This window comes from Phycodurus eques, chromosome 15, assembly GCF_024500275.1.
Source record: "Phycodurus eques isolate BA_2022a chromosome 15, UOR_Pequ_1.1, whole genome shotgun sequence".
NCBI classification, from domain to species: Eukaryota; Metazoa; Chordata; class Actinopteri; order Syngnathiformes; family Syngnathidae; genus Phycodurus; species Phycodurus eques.
Window position 1 is genome coordinate 1,989,287 of NC_084539.1, and position 15,742 is coordinate 2,005,028.

General features: G+C 42.9%; 1 protein-coding gene across 8 annotated transcripts in view; it reads right to left on the reverse strand.

Moving 5' to 3' along the window:
- pam (peptidylglycine alpha-amidating monooxygenase) overlaps nucleotides 1-15,742 on the reverse strand; it is a 68,298-nt gene that overhangs the window by 31,899 nt on the left and 20,657 nt on the right. For 7 of the 8 annotated variants that reach the window (XR_009769948.1, XM_061699051.1, XM_061699052.1 and 4 more), the window contains 9 exons: nucleotides 15,370-15,446; nucleotides 13,279-13,382; nucleotides 12,777-12,982; nucleotides 4,823-4,894; nucleotides 3,717-3,989; nucleotides 3,002-3,131; nucleotides 2,602-2,718; nucleotides 1,512-1,584; nucleotides 1,018-1,228 (listed from right to left, as the gene is read on the reverse strand). Coding sequence is in view for 7 of the 8 variants with exons in the window: in XM_061699051.1 (XP_061555035.1) it covers nucleotides 1,018-1,228; nucleotides 1,512-1,584; nucleotides 2,602-2,718; nucleotides 3,002-3,131; nucleotides 3,717-3,989; nucleotides 4,823-4,894; nucleotides 12,777-12,982; nucleotides 13,279-13,382; nucleotides 15,370-15,446 (1,263 nt within the window). In the remaining variant the exon portion in view is untranslated. The remainder of the gene's footprint in view (nucleotides 1-1,017; nucleotides 1,229-1,511; nucleotides 1,585-2,601; nucleotides 2,719-3,001; nucleotides 3,132-3,716; nucleotides 3,990-4,822; nucleotides 4,895-12,776; nucleotides 12,983-13,278; nucleotides 13,383-15,369; nucleotides 15,447-15,742) is intronic. The other variant, XM_061699056.1, reaches the window with a different exon arrangement.

Here is a 15,742-nt window from a genome sequence, read left to right on the forward strand (position 1 = left end):
TTCCTGTACTGTGAGGTTCCACCACCAAGTCTCCTTTCCTGCCAGAAGATACACCAAGTACTCTCCTGCCTGCCTCTCTGATCACCTTGGCTGTAGTGGTCCAGTCTTCTGGTTCACTTCAGACATTTGCATCCTTGTTGCAAAGTCTACCACCATCTGTCCCTCCAAGTTCCTTTCCTAGATGTCGTACTTACCCATCACGTCTTCATCACCCCGGTTTCCTTCACCAACATGTCCATTACAATCTGCACCAATCAAGACTCTCTCTCTCTGTCTGTGATGCTCAGAACGACTTCGTCTAGCTCCTTCCAGAATGTCTCTTTCACCTCTAAGTCACATCCGACCTGCGGGGCCTAGCCGCTCATCACATTATACATGACACCCTCAATTTCAAGTTTCAGCCTCATCACTCGATCTGATACTCTTTTCACCTCCAAGACATTCTTAGCCAACTCTTCTTCTAAAATAACCCCTACTCCATTTCTCTTTTCTCAACTCCATTATATTTGCAATAATTATTTTTTTAGCACTACTGCTAATCAGAATAACATCTTGTACAAACAGTTTGCACATCCCTTGATCTTTTTCCTCTCTCTGACCTTTGTGTCTCTTCTCTGTCCCTCCATTCCAACCCAACTCTTCTACGCTCCGTTCAAAGCTGACGGCCACCTCACACCGAGTTACGGTTCTGTTTGAGGTTTCAACCATTGAGGGAGACTTTCCTTGCCTCTGTCACCATTGCGCTTGCTCATTTGGGGTTAAATTGGCTTTCTTTAATGTATAAAGGGGCGTGGTCTTTATGTGATGTGCCTTGGTGTAACATCTGTTGTGAGCTGGAGCTTGCTAAATTAAATTGATATATAATCAGATCAGGTTCCAATTAGTTGAGCTTATTATTCCTTTCTTCCACTTTGAATCCAGAATGATCTGGATGGAAAATCATTTGAGTTTTTAAGATCCTTGAATTAGCCCTATGCTGTTTGGTTCTGTTGATACTGTTGACGTTCATGTTCTTACCAGCTCCCCACTCAGAAAGGTAACGGCCATCAGCAGAGAATTTCAGTATCCTGGCATTACAATAGCCATCAGAGACGAAAATGTTCCCGGTTTCATGGTCTACTGCCACATCGGTTGGCTGACAAAAGTGCTTGTGGTCACTTCCTGGTGTGAAAGCCTCTCCCAGAGACAACATGGTTCTGTCACCACCATCACTACTCACTTTTAAAACCTGTGTATAGCGTAAGAGATAACATCTTATTGATTTGTAAAATGATTATTTGTAGAAAACCGTACATTATACTGACATTTTTTTGGCAGACTAAATTCGATGATTAAATAGTGGTTTATAATGTACTTTATTTAAAAACTCACTTTAGATCAGATATAGTAACCACATCAGATCTCTTACAGAAAACAAACTCAAAAGCAGAAATTCAATAAAGAACATTATTTCCAAAAGTAGCACTAGCTAGTTAATAAAAAGTTTCGATAAAAGGTTAAAGTGATCATACCTGATGAAGAGCCACATCAGTTACCCAGTAGTTATTGTCTTTGTCCATTGTTATACCATGGGGTAGGTAAAACCTGCAAGAATGGAAAAAACATTTGACCTTTAAAAAGTGATGACGCAATCCAAATAAGGAAAAAAATCATGCATTGTTTTTTTCCCAGCAGCCAAATCAGCCAAGATGCAAAATGTGTGTGTGTGTGTGTGTCTCTCTCTCTCTATATATATAATATACATATATACATATCCATATATATATATACATATATATATACATACATATATATATATATATATATATACACATACATACATATATACATACATATATATATATATATATATACACACATACATACATGTATATATGTATATATATATATATATATATATATATATATATATATATATATATATATATATATATATATACATACACATATATACATATATACATACATATATATATATATACATATATACATACATATATACATATACATACATACATACATACATACATATATATATATATATATACATACATACATATATATATACACACACACACACACACACACATATATATATGAGAGAGCCAGTTGGGACCTCAAAAAGACGTGCGTAAACCGAGCACGCCCTGTATATCGAGGACAACGTGATGCTGTCGCACACTTTTTCTACTTTTCATATTGACTACGTGGCGGCACGGTGAGCGAACGGTTCGCGGGTCTGCCTCACAGTTCTGAGGACCCGGGTTCAAGTCCGGCCTCGCCTGTGTCGACTTTGCATGTTATCCCCGTGCTGCGTGGGTTTTCTCCCGCATCCCGAAAAAAACACGCGTGGCAGGTTCATTGAAGACTCGAAATTACCCGTAATATATTATTCAGGCCTGCCACAATAGCAACATTTTTAGAACAATACATTTTCCCCAAACACCTTCACGATAAGCGGGCTGCATTTCACAGTATGAGCTAGCTCCTGTGCGAGTTAGCTCACAGGCGAGCAAACGCCATAAACAGTTGACTTTCCCTAAAGTGTCCCAGTTAAGTGCAAGCCTTCGCCCGTCCGCCGGCGACTTGCATATGACTTACATATTTCTTCCAAACGCCTTGAGGACGTTGCCGTTGTCCGCATTAACAACCAAAATAGTGGACTGTTGAATGGGGCCAAGGAACCGCTCCTGATACATAGCCTGGCTGTCAAAAGAACTAAAAAACGGGGGGGGGGGGGGGGGAGAAGTATCAGTTTCATATATTCCTTCACAAAGACTATTTGCATCCAATATATTAAAATGTCTTGACATCATTTGCACAATAAAATTCTATTCAATCGTATGTCAAGAGAACTGGCAAGGACCAGATAAATAGCTCAACGCTGAATTACATTGATCATCAGGACAAAAATGAGCCACTTAGATCGAAGAATAATTGTCCCAAAAAAAATTTTTTTAAAATGCATGCAACAATGTTTTATTTATTTGTAATAACTTACTGTGGTCCCCAGTTGTGGTCACCTCTGTGGAAAATGACCACATTGGAATCTGAGTCAATGGCAAGTCCTGACACCTGACCCAGCTGGAGGGAATTCGGTGGCCATATTGGGTCTTGCTCCAGGTGGATATCTAAACAAATAAACAGGATTCATTGACACAACAAAATTATCAGTTGGATGGCAGAAACAAGTCACGTACCATAAACCTCTCCAAATACAAACCTCATAATAATAATAATAATAATAATAAATGTTGTCCCATACTGGGTTTTCTCCGGGTACCCCCAAAACATTACCAAAACGTTACCAATGACCCTCATAAGGACGTGATAAAAGAAAAACATCAATGAATAATAATACAAAAGCATGTTTAAAATGCAACCATCAGAGCAGAAAATCATAGATGATGGCACATTAACATACAATATCATTACATTCTATTTATGATCCAGGGAGAGGAGAGCTCATTAGAAGGGAAAAAGCAGCGGAAATGAGGAAGATAATGAACTGCAGTGAGGAAAATGACCGTTAGAAGAGAGAAGAATTTGGTGGTGTAGCACAATAAAAAAGGGTTATGGTGAGAATGAGTATCGGTCCCGGTCAGCTCAAAAGACACAAGCCGTTTATTTCAGTCAAAGGGCAAGGGTTTTTTTTTTTTTTTAAATCCCACAGAATTCACGACTGACAACAAGGCTTCCTTCGCCCGCACACCCACCTGGTCTTTCAGACAGCAGCTTACTTTTAGGCTCGGGCACAGCCTCAACTCGGTGGAATTTGTGGACTCTGTCCCTCATCAAAACGGGGTGCCTGCTGGTTTGGAAGGCTAGTGAAGCACCAGCAGAGCCCAAGTTTTTCTTTTGTATTAAGCTATGAATCTGAGCCACCAGCTCAGGCTGGACCCTCTGTACCTTACTGGGGTTGTACTTATGAACGTGTACTACATCCTTGTTTTGGCCTAGCAGCTTGGACATTAGAGAATAGAGGTCACCTGCACAAACAGAGAGGAAAGGAAAAGAAGGAAATATAAAAGGAGAAGAAAAGTCGAAGCTTTTACGCAGAGGCTTCTATAACAGGGCATTGGAGGTAAGTGGTGTTACCCAGCTGCTACAAATTCGATACACTGAAGTTAGAAAAGAATGCATCGAATAAATGTACATTGCTGAATTATAAGTCGAGTTGAGAACGCTCGATTTTTGACCGCGCAAGAAGCGTAGCGTTGCAGGAATTAAAAGTCGGACATCCATCGCAGACAATTACAACGGGCCATGTAGAGATTTTACACCGTTCGCTATTTATTCACTTTGGTAGGCGACCACAGTAGATTAAGGGGCCATTTACACAAAACAAAAACTTTTTTGTTTTTTTTTTAATCAAAGTGTATAAAAACTGAGCATCAAGAGCAAACTTGGCAAAAACGCCGGCATTATTGTCCCCGTGTAAACACAACTTTTCTAAAATGGACGCCACACGCATGGGCAACACAATGAAAATGATGTCAGGACACAGTGGGTGACCCCGCGATATAGTGCAGGAAACACTGTACATTGAAACGTCAGAACAAAAGGGGACATAGATAAATGTGACGCATGCACAAATAAGAAAAAGAAAAATGAAAATATGCGGCAATATTCTAAGCCAAGTATGACCCGGCTCAGCAGAAGCTATTTTAGTGTACTCTTCACGTGAAACATAGTAAGACAAAACAGTAGTTCCTTATGATGCAGAGACATTCCAAAAACACACCCAAAAAAAAGACTTCTAATATTTTGCCTCAGAGCTCTTTGTCGATAATGTTTCAACCGCGTTGAGTGACTGGCTTACCCCGATCGAAAGGCTGCTCTTCAGTAAGTGTGGCCAGCGTTGACGTGACATCTTGGCGACCTTTGAGGAGAGCTGGCGAAAAGGGGGTAAGGTCACTCAGCTTAATCCTTACTTTCAGGAGACGTATGGACAAAATCGGTCGATACGGCGCATCAGTGTTGTGACAGCCTTCTTCCAAAGTGGAATGCAGTTTTTCCCCCTCAAAATTCTACACAAACCAGCGCATGATAGATTTTTGATTTTTTTTTTTTGTGCAAATTTATTACAATTAAAACAAGAAAGCAAAAACAGTACATATGTATTAACAGCCTATGGTCGCTTGTGTGTTGATGCACATTTGGAAACTATTAGTCTCATTTTTGTTAAATCCAATGCCACAGGCTTGGCACACCTATCTTCCTATGTGGGTACAGAAAGTATTCAGACCCCCTTACATTTTTTCACTCTTTTTTATATTGCAGCCATTTGCTAAAATCATTTAAGTTCATTTTTTTTACCTCATTAATGTAGTACACACAGCACCCCATATTGACAGGATAAAAAAACGGAATTGCTGAAATATTTGCAGATTTATTAAAAAAGAAAAACTGAAATCTCACACAGCCAGAAGTATTCAGACCGTTTGCTCGGTATTTCGTCGAAGCCCCCTTTTGAGCTAATACAGCCATGACTCTTTTTGGGAATGATGCAACAAGTTTTTCACGCTTGGATTTGGGGATCCTCTGCCATTCCTCCTTGATGACCCTCTCCAGTTCTGTCAGGTTGGATGGTGAACGTTGGTGGGCAGCCATTTTCAGGTCTTTCCAGAGATGCTCAATTGGGTTTTAGTCAGGGCTCTGCCTGGGACATTCAAGAACAGTCATGAAGTTGTTCTGAAGCTGTGTGCTTAGGGTCATTGTCTTGTTGGAAGGTGAACCTTTAGCCCAGTCTGAGGTCCTGAGCACTCCGGAGAAGGTTTTCGTCCAGGATATCCCTGTACTTGGCCGCATTCGTCTTTCCTTCGATTGCAACCAGTCGTCCTGTCCCTGCAGCTGAAAAAGACCCCCACAGCATGATGCTGCCACCACCGTGCTTCACTGTTGGGACCGTATTGGACAGGTGATGAGCAGTGCCTGCTTTTCTCCACACATGCCGCTTAGAATTAAGGCCAAATAGTTCTATCTTGGTCTCATCAGACCAGAGAATCTTATTTCTCACCATCTCGGAGTCCTTGAGGTATTTTTTTTTTTTTTTTTTTTTAGCAAACTCCATGCAGGCTTTCATGTGTCTTGCACTGAGGAGAGGCTTCCGTCGGGCCACTCTGCCGAAAAGCCCCGACTGGTGGGGGGCTTCAGTGATGGATGAGAACTTTTTCCCATCTCCCGACTGCATCTCTGGAGCTCAGCCACAGTGATCTTTGGGTTCTTCTTTACCTCTCTCAGCCAGGCTCTTCTCCCCCGATTGCTCAGTTCTCGGAAGGGTTCTGGTCGTCCCAAACCTCTTCCATTTAAGGATAATGGAGGCCACTGTGCTCTTAGGAAGGTAAAGTGCCGCAGACATTTTTTTGTAACAGATCTGTGCCTTGCCACAATTCTGTCTCTGAGCTCTTCTGGCAGTTCCTTTGACCTCATGATTCTCATTTGCTCTGACATGCACTGTGAGCTGTAAGGTCTTCTATAGACAGGTGTGTGGCTTTCCTAATCAAGTCCAACCAGTATCATCAAACACAGCTGGACTCCAATGAAGGTGTAGAACCATCTCAAGGACGATCAGAAGAAATAGACAGCACCCGAGTTAAATATGAGTGTCACAGCCCAGGGTCTGAATACTTCTGGCTGTTATATTTCAGTTCTTCTTTTTAATATATCAGCAAAAATTTCAACAATTAAGTTTTTTTCCCCCCCTGTCAATATGGTGATCTGTGTGTACATTGATGAGGGAAAAAAATAAATTCCATTAACAAATGGCTGCAATATCACAAAGAGTGAAAACTTTCCCGACCCACTGTACATATAAAATTGAATTTACCACAGTTGGACACCAACTGAGCTGTAGAAACATCAAGGATGATCAGTGGACTCAGGATGCACCTAAACGCAATAGTTTTTTTTTTTTTCATTTTAAAACAAACCAAAAAAAGTCATTATGTGGCATCATGTGTAGAATTCAGATGGGGGAAAAAAATCATTTTCATGAATTTTGCAATACGGCTGTAACACTGAAAATGTGAAGCACTGAATACTTGGATACACTGTAATCACATTTTACATATATTGTTATTAGGGATGTCCCGATCCAACCCGATACCGATATTGCAGTCTTGATATCGGTCCGATCCGGTATCAGTAATAATTATATACTTTACTTATTTTGTATTATGGGATGTTAGAAAATGCTTGATCAAGTGATATTACTCAAACAGAGAACCAAGAATAATCTGTCATGGTCTGTTTTGGTTCGGGTTGCGTTTAGTTTTGTTCCACGTTTTCCTGCGCTCCGTGTTTGTCGTGCGCTCATTCGGTTGTTGCGTCCACCTGCTCTCGTCAACCCTTCTGCCTCGTGTCGACCAATCGGCGCTCTCCAGCCGCTCGTGTGTTGTCCAGCTGTTCCTCGTTGTCTCGTGAATCTGTTTGTATTTACTTCCCTGGTTTCCTTCGGTTCTTGTCGGTTCATTGTCTTTGCAGTATGTCACTGTTCCAATCTGTTTCACCTCTTACTCACCAGTCATAGTTTGTTTCCACTTTTAGGTATTTAAGTGTTTCTTTGTTACTTTGGTTTGGTTGTTGGTTTTGTTTTGTTTTTTTCCACTTAAGAGTATATGCATTTGCGTTCGCCACGTGCCACGATACAATTTTGACCTTCCTGATGCAACTGGGGTGTATGTAGTTTTATTGGCCTGCGCTGTTGGCCTCTGAGGGGCAGTGTGATACACTCAATGAGATGAGTGTATCACACACTCGCAGTAACAAAAGAAAGTGGAAGTCACTATCGATTACTAGTAGAACTCGTTTTGAATCAGTATGTATCAAGTATGAATCAGAATCATCTTTATTTGCCAAGTATGTCCAAAAAAAAACACACAAGGAATTTGTCTCCGGTAGTTGAAGCCGCTCGAGTACGACAGACAGTCAGTTGACAGAGAACACTTTGGAGACAGAACGACATTGACAAAAAAAAACTGAGCAGTAAAGGGTTGCTAGTTATATGGTAATTCCACTACATTTTTTAGTACATAGTAGAAGGATGATGAGGATGGCGCTGCCAGGCAAGAGAGCGAGATGAAGACCAAAGAGAAGGTTGATGGATGTCGTGAGGGAAGACACGAGGGCAGTTGGTGTTGGAGAGGAGGATGCAGGAGATGGGCTGACGTGGAAAAGGATGACGCGTTGTGGCGACCCCTAAAGGGACAAGCCCAAAGGAAAAGAAGATTTAGAACTACTAACAACATTAATAGTACCCTCATCATCACTCCTAATCAGAATAGCACGGTAATACATAAATTGTTGTACAAATTGCTTTCTCATCCCTACCCTTCCGCGTTGTCTCTCTTCTGTGTCTCCATCTCAATCCAACCGGTTTACGCTGAGGGCGTCTTCACACCAAGTCACGGTTCTGTTTGAGGTCTGGTACTTAGAGGGAGCTTTTCCTTGCCATATTGCTTGCTGGGTTTAACTTGGTTATCTTTAAAGTGACGAGTCTGCACATCGACAGGAAGCGGAGCGGCCGGAGCTGCGGTGCGGCCGACGCAACCTGGAGCTGAACACGCTCAAGACGGTAGAGATGATCGTGGACTTCAGGAGGCATCCTTCGCCAGAGCTGCCCCTCACGTTGTCCAGCTGCCTTGTGTCAACCGTCGAGACCTTCGAGTTCCTGGGAATTACAATCTCTCAGGACCTGAAGTGGGCGACCGACATCAACTCCGTCCTCAAAAAGGCCCAGCAGAGGATGTACTTCCTGCGGCTTCTGAGAAAGCACGGCCTGCCACCGGAGCCGCTGAGACAGTTCTACACAGCGGTCATCGAATCGGTCCTGTGTTCTTCCATCGCAGTCTGGTTTGGTGCCGCTACAAAAAAGGACAAACTCCGACTGCGACGGACAATCAAAACTGCTGAAAGGATTGTCGGTACCCCCCTACCCACCAGTGAGGACTTGCACGCTGCCAGAACTAAGACAAGGGCGTGCAAAATCCTCTAGGACCGTCCGCACCCCGGTCGCCGGCTCTTCCGGCTCCTTCCCTCAGGTAGGCGCTACCGATCGACGCAAACTAGAACTAGTAGACATTCCAACAGCTGCTTCCCTCTTGCGATCAACTTCTTAAACACCTAACCTATAATTCCATTACAACAAGCTGGCAATTTTTTGACTTGAGTTCGTTGTCACATTTCTGTGGGGCCAATTATGTATGACTCGTGCGTGCACTCACTGTAGTTGTCTCGCCATGCTGCACTATTTGCATATACTGGCCACTCGTGCCAGAGTAGCATCTGCTCCATTTGCACACCGATTGAGGAGTATCTGTAACATTTGCACAACCGACATTGTCCCAGATGATCGCACTACTCGTCACTTTAAACCGCATCCACTCCTTGAAGTCTCGGCGCCCTTGGCACAATGGTCATTGCACCGGACTATTGCAATATTAGTCGTTCGAACTGCTCTAAGTGCTAGAGGACTCTGCATCTTTTTGCACAATTGTTTTTTGTCAATGTCTTTATGTCCCCAAAGTGTTCTGTAAATTGACTGTCTGTCGTACTAGAGCGGCTCCAAATTCCTTGTGTGTTTTGGACATACTTGGCAAATAAAGATGATTCTGATTCTGATGTCGAAAAAGCAGTGGTTCCAGACCTGCTCCTTTTGTAAAGTGCCTTGTTGTGAATTGGCGCTAGAAAAAAGAAATTGAAGCGATGACAATTATTGAAAATCCTTTCATCTAGGCTCATCAGACAGGAGAAGGTGTGTACCATTCCGGATCCCGCACAGCCTTGCATTTCTCCCGCAGAGAAATGAAGTGTGTGTGGCTGACCGGGAGAATGGACGCATCCAGTGCTTCATAGCGCAAACTGGAGAGTTTGTTAAGGAAATAAAAAAAGAGGAGTTTGGCAAAAGCGTCTATGCCATCACCTTCAGTCCTGTTGGAGGTGAGTTCACAGAGCGAGCAAGAGAACGTAGCTTTCTTCAATTTGTGTTTTCTGCCTAGACTCTCCAGGACTTTAAAAAAAAAAAAAAAAAAAAAAAAAAAAAAATCCAAATACTGACGTGAGCAGACATTCACTGCTATTTGTTTGCATAGTCAGTGTATTAGGATGCACCTGAGCACGAAAGTCACATTGCAATACTTTTGCTGATCTAAAAAAATGGGCCTATTCTTACAAATAATGCTATCTTCTAAGTTGTGCATCAGATTCAGATTTACCGTATTTTCACGACCATAAGGCACATTTAAAAGTCTTAAATTTTCTCCAAAATGGAGTTCCAAAATTGTAGGTTAGGTGTTTAAGAAGTTGATTGCAAGAGGGAAGAAGCTGTTGGAATGTCTACTACTTCTAGTTTGCATTGATCGGTAGCGCCTACCTGAGGGAAGGAGCCGGTGACTGGGACGCGGTGGGTCCGAGAGGATTTTGCACGCTCTTGTCTTAGTTCTGGCAGTCCTCAATGGTGGGTAGGGGGGTACCGACAATCCTTTCAGCAGTTTTGATTGTCCGTCGCAGTCGGAGTTTGTCCTTTTTTGTAGTGGCACCAAACCAGACTGTGATGGAAGAACAAAGGACCGATTCGATGACCGCTCTGTAGAACTGTCTCAGCGGCTCCGGTGGCAGGCCGTGCTTTTTCAGAAGCCGCAGGAAGTACATCCTCTGCTGGGCCTTTTTGGGAACGGAGTAGATGTTGATCGCCCACTTCAGGTCCTGAGAGACTGTAATTCCCAGGAACTTGAAGGTTTCGACGGTTGATACAAGGCAGCTGTGGCGAAAGATGCCTCCTGAAGTCCACGATCATCTCGACAGTCTTGAGCGTGTTCAGCTCCAGGTTGTGTCGGCCGCACCGCAGCTCCAGCCGCTCCGCTTCCTGTCGATATGCAGACTCGTCACAGTCCTTGATGAGGCCGATGACAGTGGTGTCATCTGCAAACTTCAAGAGTTTAACAGTCAGGTGCGCTGAGGTGCAGTCGTTCGTGTAGAGAGAGAAGAGCAGCGCAGAGAGGACACAACCTTGGGGCGCCCCAGTGCTGATGCTGCGTGTGGATGAGGTGGCCTCCCCCAGCCTGACCTGCTGTGTCCTGCTCTTCAGAAAGCTGTAAATCCACTGGCAGATGAGACCCTGAGCTGGAGAAGCTTGGAGGAAAGGAGTTCAGGGATGATGGTGTTGAACGCTGAGCTGAAGTCCACGAACAGGATCCTCGCGTAGGTCCCTGCACTGTCGAGGTGTTCTAGGATGAAGTGCAGTCCCATGTTGACTGCATCATCCGCAGACTTGTTCGCTCGGTAGGCAAACTGCAGGGGGTCCAGCAGGGGACCTGTGACGCTCTTGAGGTGGTCCAGCACGAGACGTTCAAAGGATTTCATAACCACAGATGTCAAGGCGACAGGCCTGTAGTCATTTAGACCCGAGATTGCAGGTTTCTTGGGGACTGGGATGATGGTGGAGCGTTTGAAAGAGGATGGTACTTCGCACAGTTCCAGAGATCTGTTGAAGATCTGAGTGAAGACTGGCGCGAGCTGGTCCGCGCAGACTTTGAGGCAGGATGGGGACACATGGTCCGGGCCTGCCGCTTTGTTAATCTTTTGTTGTTTGAAGATGCGTTTCACATCCTGTTCGCGGATGGTTAACGCAGAAGTCAGTGGTGTGATTGTGTTCGGTGGTGTGGTCGGGTGGGTGTGGGGTGTGAAAGTGTCCTTCTCAAATCTGCAGTAGAAGGTATTCAAGTCATCGGCTAGTGTGCTATTGTTCTCAGCTTGGGGGGATCGTCGCTTGTAATTGGTCAGCGATTGGAATGCATGCCAGACTGATTTAGAGTCGTTTGCGCGAAACTGTTTTTCCAACTTTGCCGCATAGATCCTCTTTGCAATGTTAATTTCTTTAGTCAGCTGGTTTCTAGCTCGATTATACAGGGCCCTGTCCCCGCTCTGATATGCGTCCTCCTTAGCTTGGCGAAGCTGCTTAAGTTTAGCAGTGAACCACGGATTGTTGTTGTTGAATGCGCAAAATGATTTTGTTGGTACACAAACCTCTTCACAGAAACATTATATTGGATGTGACAGTGTCCGTATATTCATCCAGGCTGCCAGCTGAATTTTCAAAGACACTCCAGTCTGTGCAGTCTAAACAGCTTTGAAGTTCCATCTTTGCTTCATTGGTCCACTTTTTCACTGTAGGCTTCGCGCATTTAAGTTCTTGCCTGTACGTCGGTATTACGTGAATTAAGCGGTGATCAGACAGTGTTTGTGTACCAATATTCATTATTTTGAGAGCTATAAGTTCAGTGCTAATTTTCGTTAGCTTGTCAATAGTGTTTTTCAGTCATTGTGTGTTGGCTTTGAGTTAGCGATTTTTGCGAACAAAACCAAGAAAGAAACGAAGGCTGTGAGGTATTTAAACATTCAATGTGCTATTCTTTTCTTATGAGAGCTTAGTTTTACAGTGAACTTCAACTGGAGTGTCAATTAACGACTTTTAAGCAAGCAGTAGTCACTCTTACTCCTTGCTACCATGTTAGCCTCTTAGGAACCTGCTGTTGTGATCACGTGGGCTCTGCATGCCCATCCGGGCGCGGCTGGATAAAAGTGCTGGAGCCTAGCAGGGAATTGACTGCTTGTATAAGACTGGTAAAGTCTGAGATTTTAGATTCAGTCCAATCTGATCCGATCCTCATTTTTTTATTTGTTTATTTATTTTTATTTTTTTTAAATAAGATCGGCCCGATTTCCGATCGCAATGATCAGATCGGGACACCCCTAATTATATTAACTGTAAAATGTACCTGTTGAATGTCCCATAGAATGTCCCATATGCATCATGGAGTTCTTGTTTTCGGGACTGATAGCAATGGGAATATTGGCTTCAGACGGAATGTGCTGAAACAATTTGGCAGAGCCATGCTTCATGCAGTACATATAAGGGATAGCATGTTTGCTGTCCATGTAGTACATAATATAGAAGTTGCACATTTCATCATCAGAGTTAGCCCTGCAGTGAAAAATAGAACAAAAGCATGTTCTGGAAATATATTTATGCATGTATACAAATGAAGTAAATCACGTGATGACAATAAATACAATATATCAGGATTTCTTTTTCAAAAAAGTGTTTATAATGGGCATTATGTGCAGTTTATTATCATCGGTACAATGATCTATTATATGGGTGTAGATATTGCTCTCTGCAAGCTGTTGGTGAAATCTTAACCGCAGAATCATTGTTTTCTTTCTCGTCGCCCCATTGCAGATGGTAATAAGTGGAATGGGATTTAGAGGACAACTTACCCAATGATTGTTTCTTCGCTTCTGCCTTCACCAGTGAACATGCATCTGGCTGCGAGCGTATCACCATACTGTACATCCACGTCAGGGTTTGTAGGATAGAAAGCCTGGAAAATGGAAGAAGAGAAGAAGATGAAGAACAACAACCACCACCTTTTATTGTAATGAACATGCATGCATACGAAATTCTCTCTCTGCATTTAACTCATTACAGTGAACACATACACATGTTAGTGGAACACACTGGAGCAGGGGGCAGCTGAAGGGCCCGGGGAGCGTTTCGGGGTATCGGTGTCTTGCTCAAGGACATCACCAGGAAGTCTTAGTCAGCGGTCATGTGAGGGGCAGTCTATATTCTCATTGGCCCAGCTGGTGTCAAACACCACCAAACATTAAAGTGGGGAAACTATGCAAAAATATTAAGAATTTGAGAAAGGCCCAATGCTTTTTCCACACACATATATATATATATATATATATATAGTATTCAGACCCCATTATATTTTTCACTCTTTGTTATATTGCAGCCATTTGCTAAAATAATTTAAGTTCATTTTTTCCCCTCATTAACACACAAGTGATGAGGAGTGCCTGGGTTTCTCCACACATAGAGCTTAGAATTAAGGCCAAAAAGTTCTATCTTGGTCTCATCAGACCAGAGAATTTTATTTCTCACCATCTTGGAGTCCTTCAAGTGTTTTTTAGCAAACTCAACGCGGGCTTCATGTGTCTTGCACTGAGGAAAGGCTTCCGTCGGGCCACTCTGCCATAAAGCTTCGACTGGTGGAGAGCTGCAGTGATGGTTGACTTTCTAGAACTTTCTCCCATCTCCCGACTGCATCTCTGGGCCTCAGCCACATTGATCTTTGGGTTCTTCTTTACCTCTCTCACCAAGGCTCTTCTCCCCCGATTGCTCAGTTTGGCCGGACGGCCGGCTCCAGGAAGGGTTCTGGTCGTCCCAAACGTTGTCCATTTAAGGATTATGGAGGCCACTGTGCTGTTAGGAACCTTAAGTGAATCAGAATTCTTTTTGTAACCTTGGCCAGAGCTGTGCCTTGCCACAATTCTGTCTCTGAGCTCTTCAGGCAGTTCCTTTGATCTCATGATTGTCATTTGCTCTGACATGCACTGTAAGGTGTTCTATAAACAGGTGTGTGGCTTTCCTAATCAAGTCCAATCAGTATAATCAAAGACAGGTTGACTCCAATAAAGGTGAAGAACCATCTCAAGGATGAGCAGAAGAAATGGACGGCACCCGAGTTACATGAGTGTCACAGCAAAGGGTCGGAATACGTATGGCTGTGTGATATTTCAGTTTTCTTTTTTTAAATATCTGCAATTCCGTTTTTTTTTCTGTCAATATGAGGTGCTGTGTGGACATTAATGAGGAAAAAAAATAACTTAAATCATTTTAGCAAATGGATGCAATATAACAACGAGAACAATCTCAATATTTTCCGTACCCACTGTGTGTTTGTGGAAAGCCAATCATACGACCTTGAATTTGCCTTGATCAGGTGCTCCTCGTTTCAAGTTTGCTAAACAACATTTGGACAAACCAGTAAAATGCTGGGAGAAATAATGATCCAAAACATATTGCCAAGGAAACTCTCAACTGGTTTCAAAGAAAAAAATAAAATAAAGCTTCTAGAATGGCGCAGCCAATCACCAGACTCGAAAATCTATGGAAATAACTCAAACCCAAGGTCCGTGAAAGGAGCCCACAGAACCTTCAAGATCTGAAGACTGCTTGTGTGGAGGAATGGGCCAAAATCCCACCAGAGCAATGCATGAGACTAGTTTCTCCATACAGGAGGCGTCTTGAAGCGGTCATTGCAAACAAAGGCTTTTGTAGAAAGTATGAAATAAATACCAGTTGGTGTGTTCAATACTTTTTCCCTGTGTCATTTCACATTATTACACACAATTTCATTTCTGATCTTATTTTTTTCTACTTTCTTTGTATGTATGGATTACTTGGGTTGTTCCCAACATCTGGTGAAATGTTCATGTCAATAGCACCTTTGGAAAAAATGGTGACCTGTTAAATACCTATTTTGGCCGCTGTATATAAAAACACCGTATTTTGCATACCTGTGGTAGTTGAGGAGACTGTCTCCCAATCAGAGTCCACTTTCCATTTCGGATCCGGTAGCCGCTGACCACTTTTCCTATTAGAGAAATGGTAACTAGTAAGGTAAGAGCTGGTGATTCTAGGTAAAAGGGTCAAAATAATTTGGACACAGTGTTTAGTAATGAGATCAAGATGAAGCGCATTTATTACCATTATTAGGACATAACAGAAGTTTGCAGAGAAGCTTCAAAGACAAACACGTTACACACAAAAATAGAACAATTGTTGAAAAAAAATGCAGTTTGGTGAAAACTTATGAATGGATGTGTGGCGTCTTCCTGCTGAGAACTGGTGATCGGTGTGATCATAGGGTGTGACTGGCAGCAGGGGTGT